Here is a 24826-nt window from a genome sequence, read left to right on the forward strand (position 1 = left end):
TTGTTCATTTATAATTATTACAGAATATAACACTGATTGGTATGCTAAAGCCACTATGAAAGATAAATATGATGCTGCTAAACGTAAGGAAAAGGAAAAAAAAACAAAAAAAAACGAAAAATAATAAAAAATAATAAAAAATAATAAAATATAATAAAATATAATATAATTATATAGTGCATACTGGAATAATATGCATTATATACACAACATGATAAATAATTTATTTTTCTACCTTAGATATACAAAACACCATTGATAAATTATTTAAACCTTCCAATAAAAAAAAAAGCGTTAAGGAAAAAAAAATAGGTAAGTTGAAATTTATTTATTTTTTTTTACCTTGCCTGTTCAGGTAATTTTTAAAATATATTGTCTTTTTCGTTTATACATATCGTTATTTTTTTATTTTTTTTTTTTAATAGATGAAAATATTAAACAACTCGAAACAGATTTATTACTCCAACGTTTTGTTATGGACAATTCCAATGGTATTATTAGATTAGATATTTGAAAAAAGGAAAAAAAAAATTGCATTTATTTCAATGATCATTATTAACATGATTATAAATGTGTGCAAAGATCTGGTGAAAATATAATATGATTCATAATTTTTTTTTTTAGTATCAATGTTGCTAAAAAAATATGAAGATAGTGGGGATGATAAGTACATGGCACCTTCGTATACAGATGTATGCAACCAATTAGGTTAGATGGCATAAGCATAAGCATAAACATAAAGATAAACATATAAATAATGCGTTGTTCGTTTCTTAACACAATCAGCATTTTATTTCTAGATATCAGGGGATAAATTAATTTTATTATTTTTTTAAAACTTTTTTAGGACATCCAATTTTAAGTTATGTATTTGAAAGTACATATAAACATTCTGTAAATAATAAACTTGACTCATTTAAAAAATATCTTCCAAAATTAACAACAAAATTAACTAAAATGGTTGAAAATGGTAATACTCGATTTTATCCTGCCCCTTTCTGATTCGTTTGCCTTGTCTTTGCACTAATTTTGTTTGCACTAATTTTTTTTTTCTAATTTTGTCAGGACATATAATATTGGTAGATCGAAGGTTTGAACAGTCGTTGGACGCATTTAAGAATAAAGTTTCTAATCTTATGAATAAAAGTAAAAAAAAAAGAAAAAAAAAGAAAAAAAAAAAAAAGAAATATTAACAAATAGATGAACAAATAGATGAACAAATAGATGAACAAATAGATGAGCATTATAAAACATTTCAATTTTGTTTCAAACATAAATAAATATATATCATTCTCAATAATGTGATATATTTAATATTTTTTTCTTTTTCCAGAAGTGGGGTTTATAGATATGTGTTCAAAAAAATGTTTTGATGATACTGTAGAAATAAACTATAAATTAGATAAATATGATATCAAACTTAGTCCTCAAGATACTAATCAAAGAAGAGGAGATTGTAATATATGATTGCATTCACACGTGTATTCACACGCGTATTCACACGCGTATTCAATATTTGTGATTTCGCCATTTCTCTAATTTCGCTAATTTCTCTAATTTTCCCTTTTTCTCCAACTTTTCAGTAACAAGAATGGTGCTTTACTATTACAAAGAGATAATAAATCACATCGAAGCAAATGCAGATATCGTTTTAATTATGCTCCTTCATTTAAGCTCATCTGCAAAAACAATTGAGTCAGGACGTTTAGATATAGATATAGCCCAAACAACAGATAAACATAATTTGATCCACTTAGCTATTGAAAATGATAAAGTAATTAATACTTATAAAATAGTACAATATGTGTATAGTTTTATTCGTTTTATTTATTCGTTTTATTTATTCGTTTTATTTATTCGTTTTATTTATTCATCTTCTTTCTTCTTTCTTTTTTATTTATTTTGTTTTTTTTTTGTTTAGAAATTAAAGCATAGTTTGCTGAAAATTGCACCCTTTAAATTTTTCCGAGACCCACAAGATAAATCTTATTCAGCATCTATATTTGCTATTGATGATATTATGAAAACATGTTCTTTATCTAAAAAATTTAAAAATTATGATTCTTTATATGAAAAAACAAAAGGGTTATGGGATGAGATTCAGAATTTGTATTCTGCATCTTATGGATTTGTTCCTTCTAAAAAGATTAAAACACAATCTTTTATTACATCTAAAATTAGAAATGTTGGATTTCTTTTTAGATGGCTTAATAATAATGAATATACATCAAGTGACGTGAACTTTTTAGGCAAAAATTACTCCCCTTTTGTGTCTCTCAGTTTGCAATTAAGTGAGTCCAAACGTGCCGATTCGTTTTGTTCATTTTGCCCATTTTGTTATTTTTTTCCCATTTTGTTCATTTTTCCCCATTTTTTCCACTTTTTAGCATTCTTCATAAATACGATGATAGAGCAATACGAGTCTAGCTTTTTAGGAAACTTTTCGGCAGCAATAAAAAAAATATTTACATTGGGAAAAAGTGGAGCAAATCCTAAAAACTATGATGATTTAATTAACTTTTCAGAAACAGATTATTTATTAAGAACAAAAAAAGCTGATGCAGTTCAAAGAATAATAAACCAAACAATTAAAATTCTAAAAAAAAAGTTTTTTTCAGGAGAATATACTCCAACATTATTTGCTCAATATGTGTCATTATTTTTATCTTTATGGGTTTTTGAAGGAGAAAAAGATATTTCTATGAACAATCCAAACATTTCAAGATTTAAAAAAATATTTTTCCTTTCATTTTTAGTACACAGTAAGTTTTTTTTTTTTTTTATCACTACACATTTCTTTGTCTTGCCTTGCCTCATTTTTTTGATTTATTTACAATTTTGAATCTGTTTTTGTTTTCATTATCAGATTCTGGAGTCGTTGAAAAGGCAACAGAAATAATATGCAAAAGTTGTCAGAAAAAAACCAAAAAAATAGTTTTAGGATGTATAGATGATTATGGAGGAAAAACAAAAAGAAAAATTTTAGGTATTTTTAGCAAAAAATGTAAACCAGCTATTGTTCCTATTGAAAAAAAAAGTGTTCGCAAAATTTTGAAGGTTCTTATGACAACATTATCTGACCCACTTGACATTTTAAAAATAGCTGTTGATTTATCTACAAGATGTAAATATTATGATGATTCTTCAAGCAAGAAAAAAAAACATAAAGAAAATTATGATCTTTTTGTAAAATCAGAATTATCTCTTCGACACACATGTGCTGTTGTTACAAGTATGTTTTTTTTTTTTTATAAAAATTTGTTTACATATTTTTATTGTGATAAATATATTTCTACCCCCATTCCTATTATCGCAGAAAAATTAGTACAAAAATCAATAAAACGAGTATCCAGACTTAAAGATTTTAGTGAGGCTCCAAGTATTATTGAGCAAACATTAGATAGTGTGCAATATTTAAAAATGAGAAATCATAGAGACCCTAATAGCAGTTTTACTGTCCTTTGTCCTTTTATGCAAGGAACTGACAAACATATCAGAGATTTAGAACGTAGTCAAATTATTTCCTATGTTTTGAGTAATAAAAAAAAAAAAAAAAAAATTTCTAAATTTTTATAAAAAAAATATACGAAAACAAATTCATTAATATTGGAATTTTTTTTTTAACAGAAAATGTGGGAATTTATAATTTATTTAAGGGAAAATTACATAACTTGTTCAGCAAAAGTATTAACATTAAAGAAGGTAATTTCAACATTCTTAATAAATAAAAAATAAAAAAATAAAAAAATATTTTAGCTAAATTTGTATATTTTTTCATTTTGCAACATTGTTTATTTTTATGTACAGGAGTGAAATCAGACAGTGTTGTTACTGTAAAAGTTGGAGGTAATAATAGAACAAAATTCAATAATACATATAAGCTGCTACAAATAAAAAGAATAACAACTTGTATATATATATATATATATATATATATATATTTTTTTTTTTTTTAAATTATAATTTCACATATTTGCACACATTATTTATTTCTTTTTTCTTCTCGTTTAGGCCGTAAATTTAATGGAAATTTATTCGTTGGAGGTAAATATATTTACGATAGTTCGTTGATCTAACATCACATTTGTTTATTTCACATTTGTTTATTCACATTTATTTATTCCACATTTATTTATTCACATTTATTTATTTCACATTTATGTTATTTCCCCCATTTACAGGATACAACTTGAACGTTAATGATATCGACCGTATGGACAATATAAAATATCTTTTCGTCTTTTAAAAAGAGAAAAGGAAACACACAATTTGCATATATGTCAAATTTAACATGTTTAACATGTTTAATATGTTTGCAAATGGGCACCTCTTATATATATATTTATCCTTATTTTTTTTTTGCAGAAAATACTTTACACATCGGATTATCCAAATCAAGTAATTTTTTTCACAACCTGTTTAGCTAGCTATTTTACATTTTTTTTTTCATATGGCTAGTTTTTTTTTTTTTTTATTGTTAATAAAATGTATATATCGCTTTTGTACCTGTAGGAAAAGTATATAATGGAACTAAGTTCGTGGATGAATTAGACATATTAAAAGAAGAAGGTAATAAAAATTTGTATGGTTAAAAATGATTTATCTAGTAAATTAGCATTTGAAGAATTATTACTTATTTTCTGTTATTACTAATTTTTTTTTAGGAATAAAAGATATCATAGTAAAGGGAATAGACGAGGATAACGAAAGTAATAACAATTATATGCTTTAACATAATTCACGGAAAAAATTAATTTTAAATATATTTATATTAATATTGGATATTTTATTTTTTCGACAATTTTTCAAATAATTTTTGTTATTTTATTATTGTAGGGTTATATGTTCTTTCAACCGGAGAGCGAGTATCTGAATTTGATTATGCCAAAGAAAATCCAAATGGTAAATTTATATGTCAATTATATAATAAAACATATAATAAGATATATAATATTTTATATCTACGATTTGGGATGGATGGATGTAAAGTTATATGTGTTTGTATATATAAGCATATACGCATTGGATATATATATTTTATTATATTTTATTTTTTTATCAGCTAACATCATAATTTTCGACGGAAACAACTATATTTCTTCTTATGCTCTTCGTGAAATTGGACTTGAAAATGAAAGTATGTTATTAAATCAGCCATACCCCTTTAACTCTATTATATGTCGATTGTAATATATATAATTCGATACTATTTTTTTTTCACTTTTAGGAATTGTATGGGCCGGAAATACTGTAGGATGGACTGCAGAATTTGCTCTAGGAAATATTTCTGATCGTCCAAGTAATTATACATTTATGAAAGATTAAGCAAATATATTCAACTTAAAAAATGATAAAATTTAATTTAAAAAATATGAACAAAACATAAAATAATATAATATCGGATTAGTAATATAGCTATTAAAAAAATAGACATAATGGAAAACAAATATTATTTTATTTCTTCTTTTTTGCAGTTCCAATATTTGATGGGTCAGCATGGATACTTCTTGATAAATTGTCCATCAAAAATATATTAGGTTATAAATTAAAACAATAAAAATGTTCATGGAAAAAATAAAATATATATATGTATATATATGTATATCCGTATTTACTAACATTTTTAATTTATAGGGAATTTCTTGCCAAAAAATGTAAATGGAAATTTATTAGCAAAAGATATAAATTTTATTATATTGAATAAAGATGGAAAAGCAATATTAAAGAATACTATGCGTAAGAATTAATAAATAAATGAAAATGTGTATTCATGAACAATCCCTTTTATTTAACATAATACATTGTAGAAATTTCATAGTATTTCACCAAGCTTTTTTGGCTTAACAATAAAATTGTTAATATTTTTATGTACATCGTTAATTTTTTTTTTTTTTTTTTTTGCAGCCATTGTAAATTTGAAAAACGCAACCTTTACACTTAATGGAATATTAAATTTTGTTATAAAAGCTGAAAAGGGAAATGACAATGAAATTATTGTTCATACAAGAATACCTTAAAATTGAAAGACATTTGCTTTTTTAATTGATATAATTTTGTTTGAGATTAAAAGACAAATATGATAGCTAATTTTTATGGTTGTTCTTTCGTTTCCTAGAATAATAACAAATATAATTGAAAACAAAAAAAAAAAAAACATAAAAAAGGAAAATGTATTTATATTAAAATAATATCCGTTTTATCCTGACGATTTTTTTTTAATAATTAATTTATCTCAAGATATAAAAATAAGCAAACATATATATATATATATGTATGTGGTTGTGTGTGTATGACTGTTGTATTATTTTTTTTTTTTAATTTTCTTTGCACACTCATATCAATATATACTTATTTACATTTACTTTTTTTTTGTGATTTTTAATTTTTAGTTTTTAAAATTTAAGGGAATATTTTCCCCTTTTTCATTTTAAAATAGTTTTTTTATCATATGGTGTTATCCTTAGTTTTACAATATATATATTTATATAAATTTTATTATTTTTTTTTTAATATTTTTAAGTATTTTTGATTATTATTATTATAATTATCATCATTATTATTTTCTTTTCGTGTTTTGATTTCAATGTTTTTAAGTATTTTTTTACTGAACAAAAATTATAAAAATGGAAGTTTCATAACTGTTTTTTTTTTTTGTATATATTTGTTTGAAAAAATATATATATATGTATATAGAATAAGACAACATTATTTCATTTCATTTATAAAAAGGGAAATATATACAATATATGTATGTGTTAAAATATGTCTAATTTCTTATTTAAATTTAATTTACAAATTTGAAAATATAGAACTGTATGAATGCAGGAAAAAATTATACAAAATATTATGAACAAAAAAAAAAAATTAGTTAACTAAAACAACTTTTACCTACATTAAATTTATATAAAAAATAAAATGCGAATAATTTTTTCGCATACAGCTATTTTTTTTACTTTTTATATGAACAATTCAGAATTTTATGTACATACAATATTATAATATTTATTATTGTTATTATTATTGTTGTTATTATTATTATTGCTATTATTATTGTTACTGTTATTATTTATTTTTAATTTTTTTTTAAGTGCACATAAAAGCATGCAGAATATTTAAAGGGGAAAACGCAAAAGAGAGGTTAATAAATTTTATATACATATAAAAAAACGTCTAGGTGTAAAAAAGGTTGTAATTTATTTATGTTACTCAAATATATATACACATTTTATTTATTATATAGACTAATGTTAATTTTTGGCAAATATAGAAATAGAATTAATTTTTTGTTTTTTTTTTTAAATGTTTTAAAAATAATTTTATAGACACAACGAACGCTTTTAAATTATTTCAGTTGTGGTTTTACTTATTTTTTTTGTCTTTTTTTTTTTACTTTATTTTGAAATGTTTATGACGGAAAAAAAATGAGTTCAAAACCGCCAGTACCATTAGGAAAAAAAAATGGTGGATTTCCAAAGTTAGTGAAGCCTTTTACAAAATCTATGTTATTTAAAGTTAAAGGAAAATTTTCAGGTAATGTATCGCAAAAAATATGTACATTTTTGAGTTTCACTGTTTTGATGTGTATATATGTTTATTGCACTTATTTTTTTGGGAGTTTATATATTTTTGTGTGTAAACTGATCGATAAAATATTTATCCGGTTTGTTCATCATATTTTCCTAATCGTATGCATGTAACGAATAAATCAAATCCGTCTTTGCATTATTTTTTATTTTTTATTTTTTTATTTTTTATTTTTTTTATTTTTTTTTTTTTTCTATCTTGGTTAGATGATGCAGGAAAAGGTAAGACTATGGAAACTTTTAAGAGTAAAAGTAGTATTGACAATATTGAAGAATCTCTAAAAACTGAGTCAAATGAATTGAAGCCTAAATTCATGAAACCCAAATTAAAGGTTCCCGATTTAAAATTTAAATCATTAAACCCTCAATCCAAGAATCTTTCCCCTATGATAAAAAGATTGAAAACAAAACCCAAATTAATGGATATAAAAGAAACAGAAACAAAATTAAAAAAATCACCACAATCATTTAAATCTGTTGAAATGAAAGAAAATGATGACAATGATGATGATGATGGTGATAATATGGGAAAGGAGGAAAATTCAAAGTCAGAGGGGCCCAAAATTCCTAAATTTGTGAAAGTTTCTAAATTTCCTAAATTTGAAAAATCTTTAAAACCAGCATTAAAAGGGTTAGTCCAAAAAAATGGAGAACAGAGTCACTCAGAAATAGAAGACGGAAATAAAACTCTGAACGATAGAGAACAATTTAGACAAAATAAATATTATAATAATGTGAATTTGCTAAATTCAATAAAAAATAAAAATTTTAATTTATCAAAAACGAAAAGCATTGAAAATAACAAAGTATCACTAACTAATGAAAACGATGAAAAACGTAATACTGTTGAAGAAAAAAATAATTCAGTTTTAAAAAAATATTCACATTCTTTTTCAAAGGAAAAAACAGAAAATATTATTGATGATAGTAAGAAAAATTATATTACAGAAAAATTAGGAAAGGATGGTATATTAAAAAATGGGGTTAAGATGATGTTTAAAACAAAGAAGTCTAGTTTAAAATCAAGTTTTAATAATAATTCGAATAAAGAAGCACATGATCAAAAGAAACATGAATCTACCTATACAGGTCAAGCTGAGTTTGATAAAATGCATGATAGCAACAAAGGTAATGATAATAATAATGATAATAATAATGGTGATAATAATAATGGTGGTGGTGATAATAACAATGTTGGGGATAAACGTAATGTATTGATTAGTATGGAAAATAGGCCAAGACAAATTGGGCCTTTGACAACATATATAGAAAGTGAAATACTTAAAAATAATAATTATATGAATGCATTTTCGAGAGTTGATGGAAATTATATCGGTAAAGTCACGGGTCCTCCTGTTACTCCTTTGTCTATGTCAGATAAAATTCCACAAAATGAAAGTGAGCAAAAATATGAATATAATAAAGTAAACAATATTGAGAAGGGTTGTAATGATAGTAATAATAACAACCGTTTTGCGAACAACCACTTATACGCTTCAAATTTTCCCATGTTTTTCGATCCAAATAATATGAATTGGAATAACAAAGATCAGATGAATTTTCCATTTATTTTTTATCCAGGATTTGGTTTTTATTCACCTGCATTTACTGAAGGTATATATCCGTATAGTCCTATGATGGAAGAATGTCATAATAATGAAAATGGAGATATATTAGATAAAGAAAATGTAGATAAAGAAAGAAAAAATAATAAAAAAAATATTCCTAATAAGAATAAAGATAAAACAATGGTAGCAGGGGGGCATTTAAAACCTTTGCAATTTCGGAATGGTGCTGAATGGAGTAGTGAAGATGAAAACTTGTTAAATAGTGATATAGCTATTTATGAAGGAATGGAAAGGAAGAGTAAAAAAAAAGAAAAGGAAAAAGAAAAGGGAAAAGAAAAGGAAAAAGAAAAGGGAAAAGAAAAGGGAAAAGAAAAGGAACGATATATTGGTGATTCCAAATGGTATGATATTGAACATAAATTAAATAACTGTAGAGGTGTTATCGAAAATGATAATTATAAAGGTTACAAAAAAAAAAAAAAAAAAAATAGTGATACGAATGTGAATATAAATTATGAAAGTGATACAAAATATAGTAATTGTGAAGATGAATTTTCATCAAGTTGTGAAAAAACATATTTCGAATCTGATACCAAAAATGATACATGTAGTGAATTAAGTAGTGACGAAGATAGAAAATATTATAATCGTTCAAAAAGGAGAAGTAGTAATAAAAAAAAAAATTCAAATAAATATTTAGAAGATGAATATGACTTTAATTTTGATGATTTATATAAAAATTATAAAATCGAATATTTAAAAGATAAATTAAAATGGGCAAATGAATATCTTAAAAAAAGAGAGAAACGTGAAAAACGTGATAATAATGATATGATTAGCCAAGATAGTGAAGATTCAAATATAGGAAATAAATATTTACAAAAATCGAATATAAAAAATAGTATAAAAGTAAAGAAAGAGAATGCAAAACGGTTAGATGATATAACTCATTTATTTTTACCTCCTCCAAAAAAAAATGAAAACTTATTTGATTTGTCTTTAAATTTTTCTAAAATTGATGATAGTGACAAAGATGATATAATTAACATGCTTTTTTTATGTCGAGATTTAGAAAAGGTAATTGAAGAACAACATTGTATTCTTGATATGTTAGACAACGATTTAGCTGAAGTAAATAATTCATTAAGGTTACCACCAAATTGGGATAATATTAATAATTTTGAAATTTTACAAGAGCATATCTTAAATGAAAATGATAATAATACAAATTCTTTGAATGGATATGATGGAGAACATAATAATGGTTTGTCTTTAAATAATGTTCCTTTATTTATAAAAGGTAAAGTTTCTTTGGTTCCCAAAAATTTAAATCATTTTTTTGATAACACTGATCAATCACCACCTCAAACGGGGCAGGTTTCTAAAAATAGTGATCCCATTAAAAATAAAAATGGAACTAGCACATATTCTACGCCTCCAGAAACATATAAATCGACAAATAAATATATGCCCAAATTTGTAAAGGCTCGAATAAAGGCGAAAGTCCCCTTATTATTAAAGGGGGCGTGAGCCCACATACATGCAGAACCGTATGCACACAGAAGTGGTTGTATGCACACAGAAGTGGTTATATGCACACATAAGTGGTTGTATGCATTTATGTTTTTCTTTTTAACGGATACATAATTGTTAATTTGTATTTTACTATTTGTTCACTTTTTTAATTTTGGCCATCATAAATCAATTGACATAAACTTTAATTATATTTCCTTTGTAAATAAAGAAAAAATATCAGAATAATAAAAATGAAAAAAAATAAGATTAATAAAATCGATAAAACTATGTATCATTGTGGTTTCATTTTGGGTCTACGCTTTTTAACCTTCATTTAATAATGATAAAATGATTTCATAAATTCAATGGTATTTTTATTATTTTTATTTTTTTTATTTTATTTTATATTTTTTTTATTTTATTTTATATTTTTTTTTTTATTTTATCCGGGGGGCCATTTCATTTGTCGTTTTGCTAAAATATGTAAATGAAGATAATAAACAGATTGACAAGCTTCAGGTCCATTATTTACAACTAGACGAAAATCTCCTAAATTATTTTTTCTCACTATTTCTGCAACCTTTTAAAAATAATATAAAAAGAGGAATGAATAAATTGTGTGCATATTTTATTTATCGGGAAAATATATGAACTGTTCATAATATATAAATAAAGCTAGCCAAATAAATGATGTGGAAAAAAAAAAAAAAAAAAAAAAAACATACTGCCCACATTAGGTGACCAAGTATTTCTTTGTGTTTTTCTTCGGCTTTACTAAGTCTTGTTAAACCGTCTCGAATTTTTGGAATGACTAATATGTGTACAGGTGCTTGAGGGTTGATATCGTTAAAAGCAAGAACCTATAAAAAATGAATATATGTCAATGTTTCAATTGTGTAATAAAGAATTATAATGTTTTCATTTTTTGTGTAATATATATATGACATTTGGCGAGTTACCTTATCGTCTTCGTATACGATATCTGCTTTTATTTCCTTTCTTACAATTTTTCCTGAAAAAAAGAAATGAAGAATATATATTATAGCTGCATATGTTATAGTTGTGGAAGTTATAACTGCACATGTTATGTTAATATAAAACTCACCAAAAATCGAGTCTCCGTTTTCATCTTTCCCTGCAGCTGCAATTGCTCTTTCTTCCTCATCAGACATTTTCATAAGTTTTTTGTTGACTACGTTTCTATAAATTAAAAAAATAATTTTTACATTATGTATAATATTAATATGAATTGCTCCAATATCATAGACATATTTTTTTTGATATCTTAAATGTGTGTAAAAGAAATAAATTATATTGATTGTTCGAAAAAAGTTATATTTAAAATGGATAGAAATAAACCAAAATACATGCACAAGTCATAATATTTTGAAAGAATAGCTATGTTAATATTTTTTTTTTTTTAAAGTATTACGTAAGATATTTGTTTTTATAAACAATATTAGTAAAACAATTAAATGCAGCGTTTTTTAGATTATTTCCAATTAATCCAAAACCAGGTTTCATTAAATCTAGGTATAATACTGTAAAAAAATATAAAACAATAAAGTGTGTTATTGTATATTAAAAGGTTAAAGTAAGTAGTTGCTTTTCAGTATATATATATAATATTACATGAACATGCAATATGTTTATATGGATAATATAACTGTAAATCATAATAAAAAATGTTTTATGCTTTCTATAAGGTATTTATACTATTTTATATTTTTGGATTTTCCCAATTTAGTTACTTACTTAGATAGGCTAAAATGAGTTTAAGCCCCATATAAAATATATATTATGTATGTTAATAAAAATGTGAATATATTTTTTTATATTCTTAGAATTTTTTTTTATATAACTTTCGGCTTGTTCTCTTCATTTTATTTTTTTTCCGAAAATTTTAAATTAAATAATATTGTCATTTTTATGTGTATTATTCTGCATTTTTATCGATGCACCAATAAATACAAGTTAATATATGCATCAATTTTTTTTTCTTCTTTTTTTTCCTTATAATTAAAAAAAATAATAAATGAAAAAAAAGAAGAAAAAAAAAGAAGAAAAAAAAAGTATGTAAAGTTAAATAAGTTATTGCTATTTTCCGCCTTACAGTGCTATTTGTAGAAAATAGTATTTTATGTTTAGTGGCGTTTTAATTAAAAGAGATAAAAGTTGTTTGTTTTTTTATATATTCTCTGTTTATCCATTTGTTTAATGCGTTTTAATTGTTTTTATTTTCCATTTATTGTTACTTTATTTTGTTATTTTTACTGTAAAGGGTTCAATTTTAACCTGACTTGTTAATATATTTTTAGTTCTATTACACAAAATTTAGTTAATTTGTTTTGATTTTTTTTACAAAATTTCGCCAAAAATTCAAAGTCAATAGACAAGTAAGGAAATTAAAAAAATATGGAATATCGGAGTAAAATAATAACTACATAGGTATTATATATATAAGTCGAATAAGTTCCATATAATAGAATAAGGAAACAAAATAAAAAAAAAAAAAAAATAATAGTAACGGGAATATAGGAACATGGGATAAAAATGTCCGCTGTGACAAATTCAAGCGGTCCTATGAAAATAAAACGATCAGTATGCGTAAAATATTTAAAATTTTTATATTATTTAAAAAATAGTAATTTAGAAAAACAATGGAATAGATATTATTGTTGTGTTTTTAAAAGAGTGCTAGATGAAAATATTACAATAAAACAGCTAGCTGAAAGAAAATATTTAAATAAAATAAAGTTAATAAAAAATAAAGAAATTCGGTATAATAAATTATTGTCTTATTTAGTATCAAAACCAGTCAAAATATCATCATTTGATTTTAATGATACATTAGTTAATACTAAACATGGAAAACATAGTAATAATATATTATATGATAGAACTATTTTTAAAGCTCTTTTTAATTTATTAAATATCCGAAATTATCAAATTGTTATTTTTTCAAATCAAACAAACGTATCATCATGTGTTCATGATTACGAAAATCTAAAATTTAATAAATTACCAAATTTTTTTTCAAAGATATCTGATTTTAAAAAAACGTTATTTTATTTTAATTCTTTGTTTATTTCAGAAAATTCTCAAAAATACAAACAAACTAAAACACCAACTAATATACAAAATAATCCCTTATCTTTTTCATCAGCCTCTTCTTTGATATTATGGGATAATATTAAAAGCCAAGAAAAATATCGGAATAGTTTTCTTCAAAATGAAACAAACATATTTATGAAACAATTAAAACATAGTGATTGTTATATTTATTTGATAAGAAAATATTTTGATCGTTTTTACACTTCATCTCATGTAAATAATTATAAAAAGAAACAAAAAAAAATATATATATTTCCTAAAAATAATAAATATAGATTAGCAGAAAGGTTTGTTAATAACTCAAATTTAAGAGAAAAAAAAAAAAAAATGAAAAGTCATAATAATTACAAAGGTTGTAAACGGTCTAAAATAGTGTTAAACTGTAACAGTTTGAATTATTTTTTTTCATTAGGGAAATGTGAAATTAGTGAAATAGATATATATAGTAAGCCAGAAATCGGACAATACTGTTTATATATGTGTATAGAAGGAATAAAATATTTAATAATTTTAAAATATTATTTTAATGATTTTTATAAATTTATTGAAAATAATATAAATATGATAACAAATGAAGATTTAAAAAAATTTATAAAATTAAGTATAGATATATTTAATTTAGAAGAAATTTGTATATTAACAAAAAAAATAAAAAAACGTAACTATTTAAATATTAATAAATTAGCATTAAAAATATTAGATACATATATAAATAAAATTATACATAAAAATGAAAAATATATTTTATTAAAAGAAAAATATAAAAATGATATTCAATTTATAGAATTTTTTTTGTGTGATCAAATTTATAATTCTTCAATCAATTTTAATGAAAAAAAATTATTTAATAAATTAAATAATGATGATTTTTTAAAAAATCTACTTTTTTGGTTAGTATATAAAAATAAAATTATTATAAAATTAACTAACCATTTTTCCACTTTGCTATTCAATTTTAGACACAGTTTTTATGTGGGAAACAACGTAGGCCGAAGTTTCGACATGTCCGATATAGACTTAAAGGTACGAATTAAATATATTATGTCATGTTATATTATATCTACATATTTTGTTAATATATAAATATTATACTAGCGCTATATCGTTAATATATGATGAATTAATTCGATAGTAGTTTAATAAGGGTCACACATAATATCACTACTGAAATTATGGCTAGTTGAAATGTGTGTAATAAAAAAAAAAAAAAAAAAAAATCATATTATAACCTTGCATGTGCAGGAAAAAACGTAAATAGCAAGTGTAATTAAGCACAAAATTATTGTCTATTCATATATTTTACACAATATTTATTTGTTCTACACACATATTCATATATTTTACACACATTTTTTTTTGTTTTATTTGAAAACGCTGACTCAATAGTGTATCAAGTTGGTATTATTACAAGTGTATACTCATATTAATGTGTGTATAAATTGTTATATTTTTTTTTAGTTCTCACAAAATATCGGAATTAAGAGTTATGCGGATACATGGTTTCAGGAATTTAATGACCAAACGAGAAATAAATAAATAAAGAAGGAAGAAATAAATAAAGAAGGAAGAAATAAATAAAGAAAGAAGAAAGAAATAAAGAAGAAAAAAAGAAGAAATAAATAAAGCCTTTTTGAATATGTTATATTTAAATTTTTTTTTTTTTTTTAAATATTATTTTTTAAAATATTTTTTTTGTTTTTATTATGTATAATTATAACACTTTTCACATTACAACATTACACCATTTTAATTGAAATATTTCTCCTTTTTAATATGTACATTTTTTTTTTTTTTTTTTTTTTTTAATTCATATAAATTTCATAAATATTTATGTATTTTAAAACTATTGACTAAAAAACATTTAAATGATAAACATAAATAAGAATACATAATAAATGTTTCTCTTTTAATCGTGATATAAAATAAACATATAGAAAAATGTCAAATTGGATATATAAAGTTTACGTAAATTATTACGTGTTAAGGCTAAATATATATATTTATATACATATTTATATACATATTTATATACATATTTATATACATATTTATACCGTCCTTGAAATGTAAAAAAGTACAACTATTATTATATATGACCAATAATTTAGTATTAAAAAAGTACACAAATATAATTATAGTAAAATATGATAAAGTATGCTTATATTTATTTTTATGGGTGGTATTCTTTATTTTTTTCAAACACACCCCCTTGAAACTATTTTTAAAATTATTATATTTAAATGTAGAAAATACGTTAATACCCTCATATATTAAATTTAATGCATACTAAAAATATATAAGTTATATTTCCATAAAAATAAATATTAACATGTAGGGAATACGGGGCGACTAATACTACTTTATGTTAATTTTTGATATTTTTTCAATATTTATTTATTATTTTGCTTAAGTTTATTATAATATTCCCTATACATCCTATATTTTATTTTTTTATATTTTTAAATGATATATACGTAATATATATTTTTCTCCTTGTTTAATTTTCTCACATTTCCACATTTCCATATTTCCATATTTTCATATTTTCATATTTTTTTATTTCCGTTAATATAATTACATAGGAATTAATATATTGAATAATTTTTTATATTTTATATGATAAAATTTCCAATTTATAAATATACTTTCCGTGTTAATTTATTTATGTTATTTTTCCTCTTTAGGATACCATTTCAAGAAAAAAGAAAATATAAAATGCTATATGCTATTAAATGATGTTATTCCGCATTTATTTGTTAATTAACTTATATTCTTAAATTCGTGTTAATGTAATTGCATATTCAAATATTTACGAGTGTATATGTATATGCGATACGATTTGTATCTATGTGATACGATTTATATCTATGCGATACTATTTATATCTATGCGATACGATTGGTATCTGCATTATATACAGTACAAGAGTGTGCAATCCGTTTATGGAAATATCTATTTGTGATAAGTTGGCAAATAGAAAAATTGTGTAAATTTAAAGGAATAGAAGTGGTTAATATATTTGACCTATTAATTTAAATTCAAATTTTTAATTATGTTATAATATATTATTAATAAAAGATATTTGTATGCTTATATATTTGGGTAATAAAATTTTTGTGATATATATTTATTTTATTTATATAATTATAGTAGTAGTTGTTTTATAAGTTTATTTATATATATACACATGTAGTTAGTAATGTTATTATCATACATATTATATATATCGATTAAATAGCTTGTTTCACATAACGTTTTATATGATGTGTATAACCATATGGTTGTAACATTCTATGTATTGTTTTATATGCTAAAGCAAATTATTTTTGTATTATACATATATTTTTTATTTTTTTGTTATATTTAAAAAAAAAGTAGTATTATAATTTTTATTTTGATAGCTTTATATATACAAAATAAATATGCTTTTATTAGAATACTAATTCATATCTTTTGATTATGCAAGTATGCACTTGTTATAGTTTTAGTTATGTTTATGATTTTCCATTTTATATAAAAAAAAAAAAAACAAACAAAAAAAAAAACAAATTTGTAATTAAATATTCCTTTTTATTAATATAACAATATTGACTATACTTTGTATGTTGTTTCTTTTTATTTATTAAATCATTTAATGTCAACTTATATATTAGCAATTATTCTATATATGTATATATAGAAAATAGTATAAGTGATATACACCCATATATATGTATATATATAGTTGTATTATATAAAAAAAAAAAAAAAATTATAATAATATAGACTTAAATATATTAGTATTTAAATTTTGTTGCATAAATGAATTTATTTTTTTTTATATATATATATAATCTATAAAAATATATTTATAATTTTTTATATAGTTGTATTTTAATTAAATATAATAATTCATATCTTATCTAATTTTTAAAGTATTTTTTTTTTTTTTTAGACTTTTCTGTATATGATATGTTCATACGGTTGTGTGTATGAACTTGTGTTATAAAATTTGCCATTTATTTATTATGAAGTTTTTTTTTTTTTTTTTATTTTTTTTTATAATTTAAAAATAGTTTTATAAAGTAGTTATAACAAATATATATATTCACTTAACATTTATAGATTCCGTTATTTTTTTTTAAATATTAATATAATTAAATAATTTAAATTATTATCACTTGCTTCCATTTCTCTCTCTCTCTCTCTCTATATATATGTAGTTGTATAGTTTGTATTTTTTTTCAATTTTTTTCAACTTTTTCCAATTTTTTTCAATTTTTTTACAAACTTGTTTGTTTCAAACATCCCAAGTGTTATCCGCATATTTTTCGTCACCTATAACAATTATTTTTAAGCATTTTTTTTATCATTTTTTTATCATTTTTTTATCATTTTTAAGCATTTTTTTTAGCAATTATATACGTAGTTATGCACCCATTTAATTAATTCATATTAGACACTTTTATTGAAAAAGATAAGAGCTTTCAATTTCCGACACGCTCATATTTTCTTAATTTGATTTTCTTAATTTGATTTTCTTAATTTTTACACCGTTACTCGATTTTGAAATATAAATTAGACAGATAGTCAAAAATGGAAGAATATAAAAATAGTGTGGAAACATGTGAAAGAGAGCAAAATGAATACATAATTAATAATCAAGGAACTAAAGAAGATTGTAATGTTGGGGTTGAATTAACAGATAAAGATAATGATTCAGGAAAATCAAAAGAAGATATCATTTTTGAAAATGAAGAGGAAAGTAATTATCTAGAAATTTCATGTCCTAGTTATGTAGATGCAATTTCAGAGCAAGCCGACGAATCTATAACTTTTGATCGAGACGAAGATATTGATGGTGGTGGCGATATTGATGGTGGTGGCGATATTGATGGTGGTGGCGATATTGATGGTGGTGGCGATATTGATGGTGGTGGCGATGGCGAAACGAATAAAACAGAGTTGCATGCAGAAGAAGGTATTAAAACTATTGATATGAAAAGTGATGACCATGTAAAGGAAGGGGCTGACGCACCTCCTATATATTTTGAGGAAGAAAATGCCGAAGCAAATGTGGAAGAAAATGCCGAAGCAAATGTGGAAGAAAATGTGGAAGAAAATGTGGAAGAGCATGTAGAAGAAAATGCCGAAGCAAATGTGGAAGAAAATGTGGAAGAGCATGCAGAAAAAAATGCAGAAAAAGATGCAGAAAAAGATACAGAAAAAGATGCAGAAAAAGATACAGAAAAAGATGCAGAAAAGGATTCCGAAAAAGATGCAGAAAAGGATTCCGAAAAAGATGCAGAAAAGGATTCCGAAAAAGATGCAGAAAAGGATTCCGAAAAAGATGCAGAAAAGGATTCCGAAAAAGATGCAGAAAAATCACACAAACCTAGTAGCAAAAATAATTATGTAATCGAAATAGACGATTCGTCAGGAGAACAAAACGATACAAATTGTTTATCTTACTCTAAAAAAAGTAAAAAAAGTGATGATAAAAATTGTAGTATGAATCAGAATGATAACAAAAGTCTTAATAATAATGATGGTTCAGAAAAATGTGAATCAAAGTTAGGAAATTATGAAAATTTAAAAAAAATAAAAAAAGAGATAAATGACGATGATGATGTAGAAATAGTTAAAACTGTTTTTATTGAAGTAGACGGAAATTATGTTCAAATTCAAGATGATAAAATTATAAATTTAGAAAATAAGAAAAATAATCGAAAACGAAATAGAGATGAAAAAAATGAACATGAAGTAATTTCGGTAGATACTCAAGAAGAAAATTGTTTTGTAAAAAGAGAAGAAAACTGTTTTGTAAAAAGAGAAAAAAACAGTTTTGTAAAAAGAGAAGAAACTAGTTTTGTAAAAAGAGAAGAAACTAGTTTTGTAAAAAGAGAAGAAACTAGTTTTGTGAAGAAAGATGAAAATAGTTTTGTGAAAAGAGAAGAAACTAGTTTTGTGAAGAAAGATGAAAATAGTTTTGTGAAAAGAGAAGAAACTAGTTTTGTGAAGAAAGAAAATATAAAAAAAAAGAAAAAAAAGAAAAAAAAGTTGCGTAAAAAAAACATAAATAACAAACGGAAATTAGCATTAAGTAAAGAACTTGCGAGTTTGGGTATAGAAGAAGATAGTATAACAGGTATTTTATATGAGCATTTTAAAAAAATAAAAGCAAAAGTAAATAAATATAGAAAATTAAAAAAAAAAAAAATGAATGAGTTTAATAATTCTCAAAAAAAAAAAAAAAAAAAAAAATTAGGATATAGATTTGAAAAAAATAAAAATGGAATATTTGATTTCCTAGTACCAGTTGCATCTGAAATTTTAGCATTTAAAAAATGTGAAGATATAAAATTAATTTGTAAAAATATAATTGCTACTGAAAGACATATAGAATATATATATGTATGTTCTGAACATAAAAATTGTAAAGGTAAAATTATTATTATGGTTAATATAAAAAATAATAGAGTTGAAATAAAAGCAACCGGATCAATTTGTGTAAGTTTTAAAGATTTATATAATGAAAATAAAAATATAGGTTCTTGTAAATATAATTGGATATATTTAGATGCATGCTTAAGTATACAAGATGGAAAAAATAGAGCAACCAATATGGGATATAAATATTTTAATAGTAGTGTTACTGGTAAACGATATGTTCGAAATTTTATTTGTTTTTTAAATACTCAATGTAATAGTAGATTACGTATTGTACAAGATGTGCCTAGTAATCAAATTTGGATAGAATTATCAGAACTAAATCATGATATGCATTGCCCATTTTATCGTGGAATTACTAAAGAAGGTGTTCTTAAATTGAACGAAGCTATTCTCACCTGCTCTTTAAATGATGTAAAATTAGCTGTTTCGACCATTATAGAAAATTATAATAAAAATGATGATGAAGGCAAAAGAAACACATCCGAAAATGTGCAAGACAGCAAGGTGGAAGATAGCAATGTGGAAGGTAACAAAGTGGGAGATAAAATGAATATGCCAAGAATGGAAGATAACAAAGTGGGAGATAAAATGAATATGCCAAGAATGGAAGACAAAATGAATAAGGCAGGAATACAAGCCAGCAAAATGAATAAGGCAGGAATACAAGCTAGCAAAATGAATAAGGCAGGAATACAAGCTAGCAAAATGAATAAGGCAGGAATACAAGCCAGCAAAGTGAATAAGGCAGGAATACAAGCCAGCAAAGTGAATATGCCAAGAATACAAGCCAGCAAAGTGAATATGCCAAGAATACAAGCCAGCAAAGTGAATATGCCAAGAATACAAGCCAGCAAAATGAATATGCGAAGAATACAAACCAGCAAAATGAATATGGCCGAAATGCAAAACAAAATGAATATGCGAAGAATACAAACCAGCAAAATGAATATGCCAGGAATGGAAGGTAACAAAATGAATATGCCAGGAATGGAAGGTAACAAAATGAATATGCCAGGAATGGAAGGTAACAAAATGAATATGCCAAGAATGGAAGGTAACAAAATGAATATGGCCGAAATGCAAGACAAAATTAATAACAATGGCGATAACAGACAGAATTATATTTTATCTATAAATCAAAATAACCAGAATCACATGAATAATTGTATAGAAAAAAATTCTTATAATTTTCAACATTCAAATTTTTATGATGTTAAAAAAAATGAGAATATGATGGGTTCTACATATAACAATATGAAATTCCAAAATAGTGACACAAATTCTGAATTGGTTTCAAATTTACATTCTATTCTAAATTATAAAAATAAATATTCAGAAAATAGTATGACTCATTCAAATATAATGCAAAACAATGAAAATAACATTTATAATTCTGGAATTGATATGGACTATCAATATGTATCTAATAATTTAAATGGAAATAATTTGAATAACAAAAGAATTAGAATAGAAATGCAAAATCAAGAATATATAAAAGATAAAAATGATAAGTTAATTATTCAAAATTTATCTGACTGTTCAGAAATTAGAAACACAATAAATGTAAATATTGAGGGTTCTGAAAATTTTGAATTAAATAAACCCCCAAATAATGTTATGCACAATTTTCAAGCAAATAACCAACACATATTTGGAAAGGAGCATAATTATCAAAATGGGCAAAATGGCGATACACATTTTGAACAGAATCGTGGCCCATCTTACCAGTTTCCAAACAATATGAATGAAAATAATATAAAACCAAATGTATCTAATAAATCGATTTTAAATAAAATAAATGCGTTTCAAAATGAGATGCTGCGTACGAGCATGTATAATAATAGCAACAATAATAATAGCAACAATAGCAATAATAATAATAGCAATAATAGCAATAATAATAATAGCAATAATAGCAATAATAACAATGCAGAAATGGAAACACAAAATGTTGTAGACATGCCCCAAATAAATTATAATAACTATCGCAATTATATGGAGAAAAATAATAACAGCATGTATCTCGAAAAACAGAATCACCCCTCAAATGTGCAGGCAAATCATCACTCAAATGTGCAGGCAAATCATCACTCAAATGTGCAGGCAAATCACCACTCAAATGTGCAGGCAAATCACCACTCAAATGTCCAGGCAAATCACCACTCAAATGTCCAGGCAAATCACCACTCAAATGTCCAGGCAAATCACCACTCAAATGTCCAGGCAAATCACCACTCAAATGTCCAGGCAAATCACCACTCAAATGTCCAGGCAAATCACCACTCAAATGTCCAGGCAAATCACCACTCAAATGTCCAGGCAAATCACCACTCAAATGTCCAGGCAAATCACCACTCAAATGTCCAGGCAAATATTTTAAGTCGGAATGTAGATCAAAATTTGTTTATGGATTCCGAATTATATAAGCATTCCCAAATGGAGGATAAGAATGTTTTGATTTTACCAGTTGGATATAAAAATAGTAATCTTGAATCAAATAATTTTATAATTCCAAATCAAAAAGGTTTATCTGTTAATCATCAAGAAAATATGGCATCTTTTGTTGGAAAAGAAGGTGATATTAGGAAAAATGATAATATTGATAGAATGTATAAAAATATATATGATGAAATGAAAAATTTGGATAATATTATTAGTGGAAATAGTAGTTTATCGTCAGGAAATAGTAGCATTTTATCGTCAGGATGTAGTAATGGTTTTTCATCAGAATCTAGTATTATAGCAACTAGTTCTTCAATTAGTAGCTATGACTATAGTAGCAATTCTAGTGAATTTAAATCAGATAGTCAAAATATTTATCTACAAATAGATAATGAAGAATTCCAAAACAATAATAACAATCTTCAATCTGGAGAGGAAAAAGGGGAACAAATAAATTATTCTAATGCGAGTGTAGCTTTAAATAACACACAAAAAAATATATCAGAATCTTATATGCATTCTGAAATGTCTTCAAAATTTGTAAAATTAAATAATTACGAAAATCAAGGTTTTACAAATTCGGCAGTATATAATATATATAATGGAGGTAACAATTTGGATATGAACAACATTGTACAGATAAACAGCCATGATAGGAATGGGAATTTTAGAAATGTGGGTGACAATGATAACCATTTACCTAACACGAGTGCATCTAATGTGAACTTTAGAAATTTGGGCGACAGAAATTTGGGTGATAGAAATTTGGGCGATAGGGCAAGTGCTGGCATTCCGAATTATAGACACGAAATAAATATTCCAAATGGTATATATAATAAAAATATAAACCCAGAAATTGTAAATTTAGAAAATGCTAATGTATATATGAATCGCAAAATAGGAGAGATAGATGTTTCAGGAAATGTTCAAAATTTAAATATGAATAATGGACATGTTTTTAACAGATATTTTGTGCCAAATAATTTCAATGGGGAGATGCCAAGAATAAATGGAGAGATGCCAAGAACAAACGGGGAGATGCATAAAATAAATGAGGAAATGTACAGAATAAATGGAGAGATGCATAAAATAAATGGGGAGATGCCAAGAATAAATGGGGAGATGCCAAGAATAAATGGGGAGATGCCAAGAATAAATGGGGAGATGCCAAGAATAAATGGGGAGATGCATAAAATAAATGAGGAAATGTACAGAATAAATGAAGAAGTGTACAGAACGAATAGAGAGATGTACAGAACAGCTGAAGAAAATATAATAACTCAAAATGTTGATATAAAAAATTACCAAATGAATTATAATCTAAAAAATATAAATAATTTACACAATAATTTATATATGGAAAACATAAATATGAATAATGACTACAAACAATTGATATTGAATGGGTATACTAACAATAATAATAATAATATCAGATAATGATAATGATAATAATATCAGATAATAATAATAATAATTTTGTGTAGTTTTTTATAATAATAATTTTTTGTAGTTTTTTATAATAATAATTTTTGTGTAGTTTTTTTTTTTTTTTATTTTTTTGGAGAAAATTGTATATATAATCTGCACACACAAATACATTGTGAAGTGTCTAGTCAGTTCGCCCCATTTCAAATGTTGAGTTTTGGAACTTATCGAGGTTGGGGCATGGGCAAGCAAGTGTAGCCATGCACATGATGTGATGTAGTAGGATGCATATGCTATGATGTTGTGTGCTATTTCAAACAAACTAATAATAAAAATTATAAATATTATCAAGTTTACAAAATATAGGTTACTAATTTTGGTGATAAAAACGGTTATGGTACATTAGTTATATGACTTTAAAAAATTGGAAAAAAAAAAAAGTTAAATATATATTATATACAAGTGGTATTCTATTATTTTTCACAATAAAAAATGGTAAAGTTAAAATTGTGATCATTTATATGTCTGATAAGTTTGTATATTTTATTATAAATATATGTGAGCTTAATATGTTATATTATTTTGTTCAGTATCGATTTAAAAAGTGAATAAGAAATACATACATGTTATATATTTATTTAGGGAATCATTTTTACTTTTTTTATTTATTGACAAATTGGGGAATAGATATTCGCATATCTTTGGTTATGTTTCTATTTTATAATGTCATTTTAAAAAAAAAAA

General features: G+C 23.8%; 5 protein-coding genes across 5 annotated transcripts in view; 4 read left to right on the forward strand and 1 right to left on the reverse strand.

The window, feature by feature from the left end:
* The window catches only part of PY17X_0713300 (rhoptry neck protein 5), a gene marked incomplete at both ends in the record, with an annotated part of 7375 nt that extends 1358 nt beyond the window's left edge, over window positions 1-6017 (forward strand). Inside the window, 25 exons of the mRNA XM_022955534.1 lie at window positions 24-83; window positions 241-312; window positions 426-491; window positions 625-708; window positions 848-970; window positions 1066-1146; window positions 1334-1456; window positions 1584-1774; window positions 1922-2291; window positions 2388-2762; window positions 2867-3232; window positions 3317-3535; window positions 3628-3702; window positions 3808-3846; window positions 4012-4044; window positions 4182-4211; window positions 4366-4398; window positions 4513-4569; window positions 4665-4709; window positions 4837-4902; window positions 5063-5137; window positions 5228-5299; window positions 5475-5537; window positions 5635-5736; window positions 5905-6017. Of these exons, the coding sequence (XP_022811801.1) occupies window positions 24-83; window positions 241-312; window positions 426-491; window positions 625-708; window positions 848-970; window positions 1066-1146; window positions 1334-1456; window positions 1584-1774; window positions 1922-2291; window positions 2388-2762; window positions 2867-3232; window positions 3317-3535; window positions 3628-3702; window positions 3808-3846; window positions 4012-4044; window positions 4182-4211; window positions 4366-4398; window positions 4513-4569; window positions 4665-4709; window positions 4837-4902; window positions 5063-5137; window positions 5228-5299; window positions 5475-5537; window positions 5635-5736; window positions 5905-6017 (2933 nt within the window). The remainder of the gene's footprint in view (window positions 1-23; window positions 84-240; window positions 313-425; window positions 492-624; window positions 709-847; window positions 971-1065; window positions 1147-1333; window positions 1457-1583; window positions 1775-1921; window positions 2292-2387; window positions 2763-2866; window positions 3233-3316; window positions 3536-3627; window positions 3703-3807; window positions 3847-4011; window positions 4045-4181; window positions 4212-4365; window positions 4399-4512; window positions 4570-4664; window positions 4710-4836; window positions 4903-5062; window positions 5138-5227; window positions 5300-5474; window positions 5538-5634; window positions 5737-5904) is intronic.
* Window positions 6018-7421: 1404 nt separating this feature from the next.
* On the forward strand, window positions 7422-10681 carry PY17X_0713400 (conserved protein, unknown function; the record flags this gene model as incomplete). The annotated part of the gene is made up of 2 exons (XM_022955535.1): window positions 7422-7530; window positions 7791-10681. 2 exons carry the CDS (start codon window positions 7422-7424, stop codon window positions 10679-10681), a joined length of 3000 nt encoding a protein of 999 aa, XP_022811802.1.
* Window positions 10682-11108: 427 nt separating this feature from the next.
* PY17X_0713500 (histidine triad nucleotide-binding protein 1, putative) lies at window positions 11109-12452 on the reverse strand (the record flags this gene model as incomplete). The annotated part of the gene is made up of 6 exons (XM_022955536.1): window positions 11109-11246; window positions 11392-11526; window positions 11626-11678; window positions 11772-11866; window positions 12099-12207; window positions 12422-12452. 6 exons carry the CDS (start codon window positions 12450-12452, stop codon window positions 11109-11111), a joined length of 561 nt encoding a protein of 186 aa, XP_022811803.1.
* Window positions 12453-13219: 767 nt separating this feature from the next.
* PY17X_0713600 (phosphatase, putative) lies at window positions 13220-15316 on the forward strand (the record flags this gene model as incomplete). The annotated part of the gene is made up of 2 exons (XM_022955537.1): window positions 13220-14803; window positions 15239-15316. 2 exons carry the CDS (start codon window positions 13220-13222, stop codon window positions 15314-15316), a joined length of 1662 nt encoding a protein of 553 aa, XP_022811804.1.
* Window positions 15317-18355: 3039 nt separating this feature from the next.
* PY17X_0713700 (conserved Plasmodium protein, unknown function) lies at window positions 18356-24094 on the forward strand (the record flags this gene model as incomplete). The annotated part of the gene is made up of 1 exon (XM_022955539.2): window positions 18356-24094. One exon carries the CDS (start codon window positions 18356-18358, stop codon window positions 24092-24094), a length of 5739 nt encoding a protein of 1912 aa, XP_022811805.2.
* Window positions 24095-24826: the final 732 nt, after the last annotated feature.

The sequence above is a fragment of the Plasmodium yoelii genome (assembly GCF_900002385.2).
Source record: "Plasmodium yoelii strain 17X genome assembly, chromosome: 7".
Classification (NCBI taxonomy): domain Eukaryota; phylum Apicomplexa; class Aconoidasida; order Haemosporida; family Plasmodiidae; genus Plasmodium; species Plasmodium yoelii.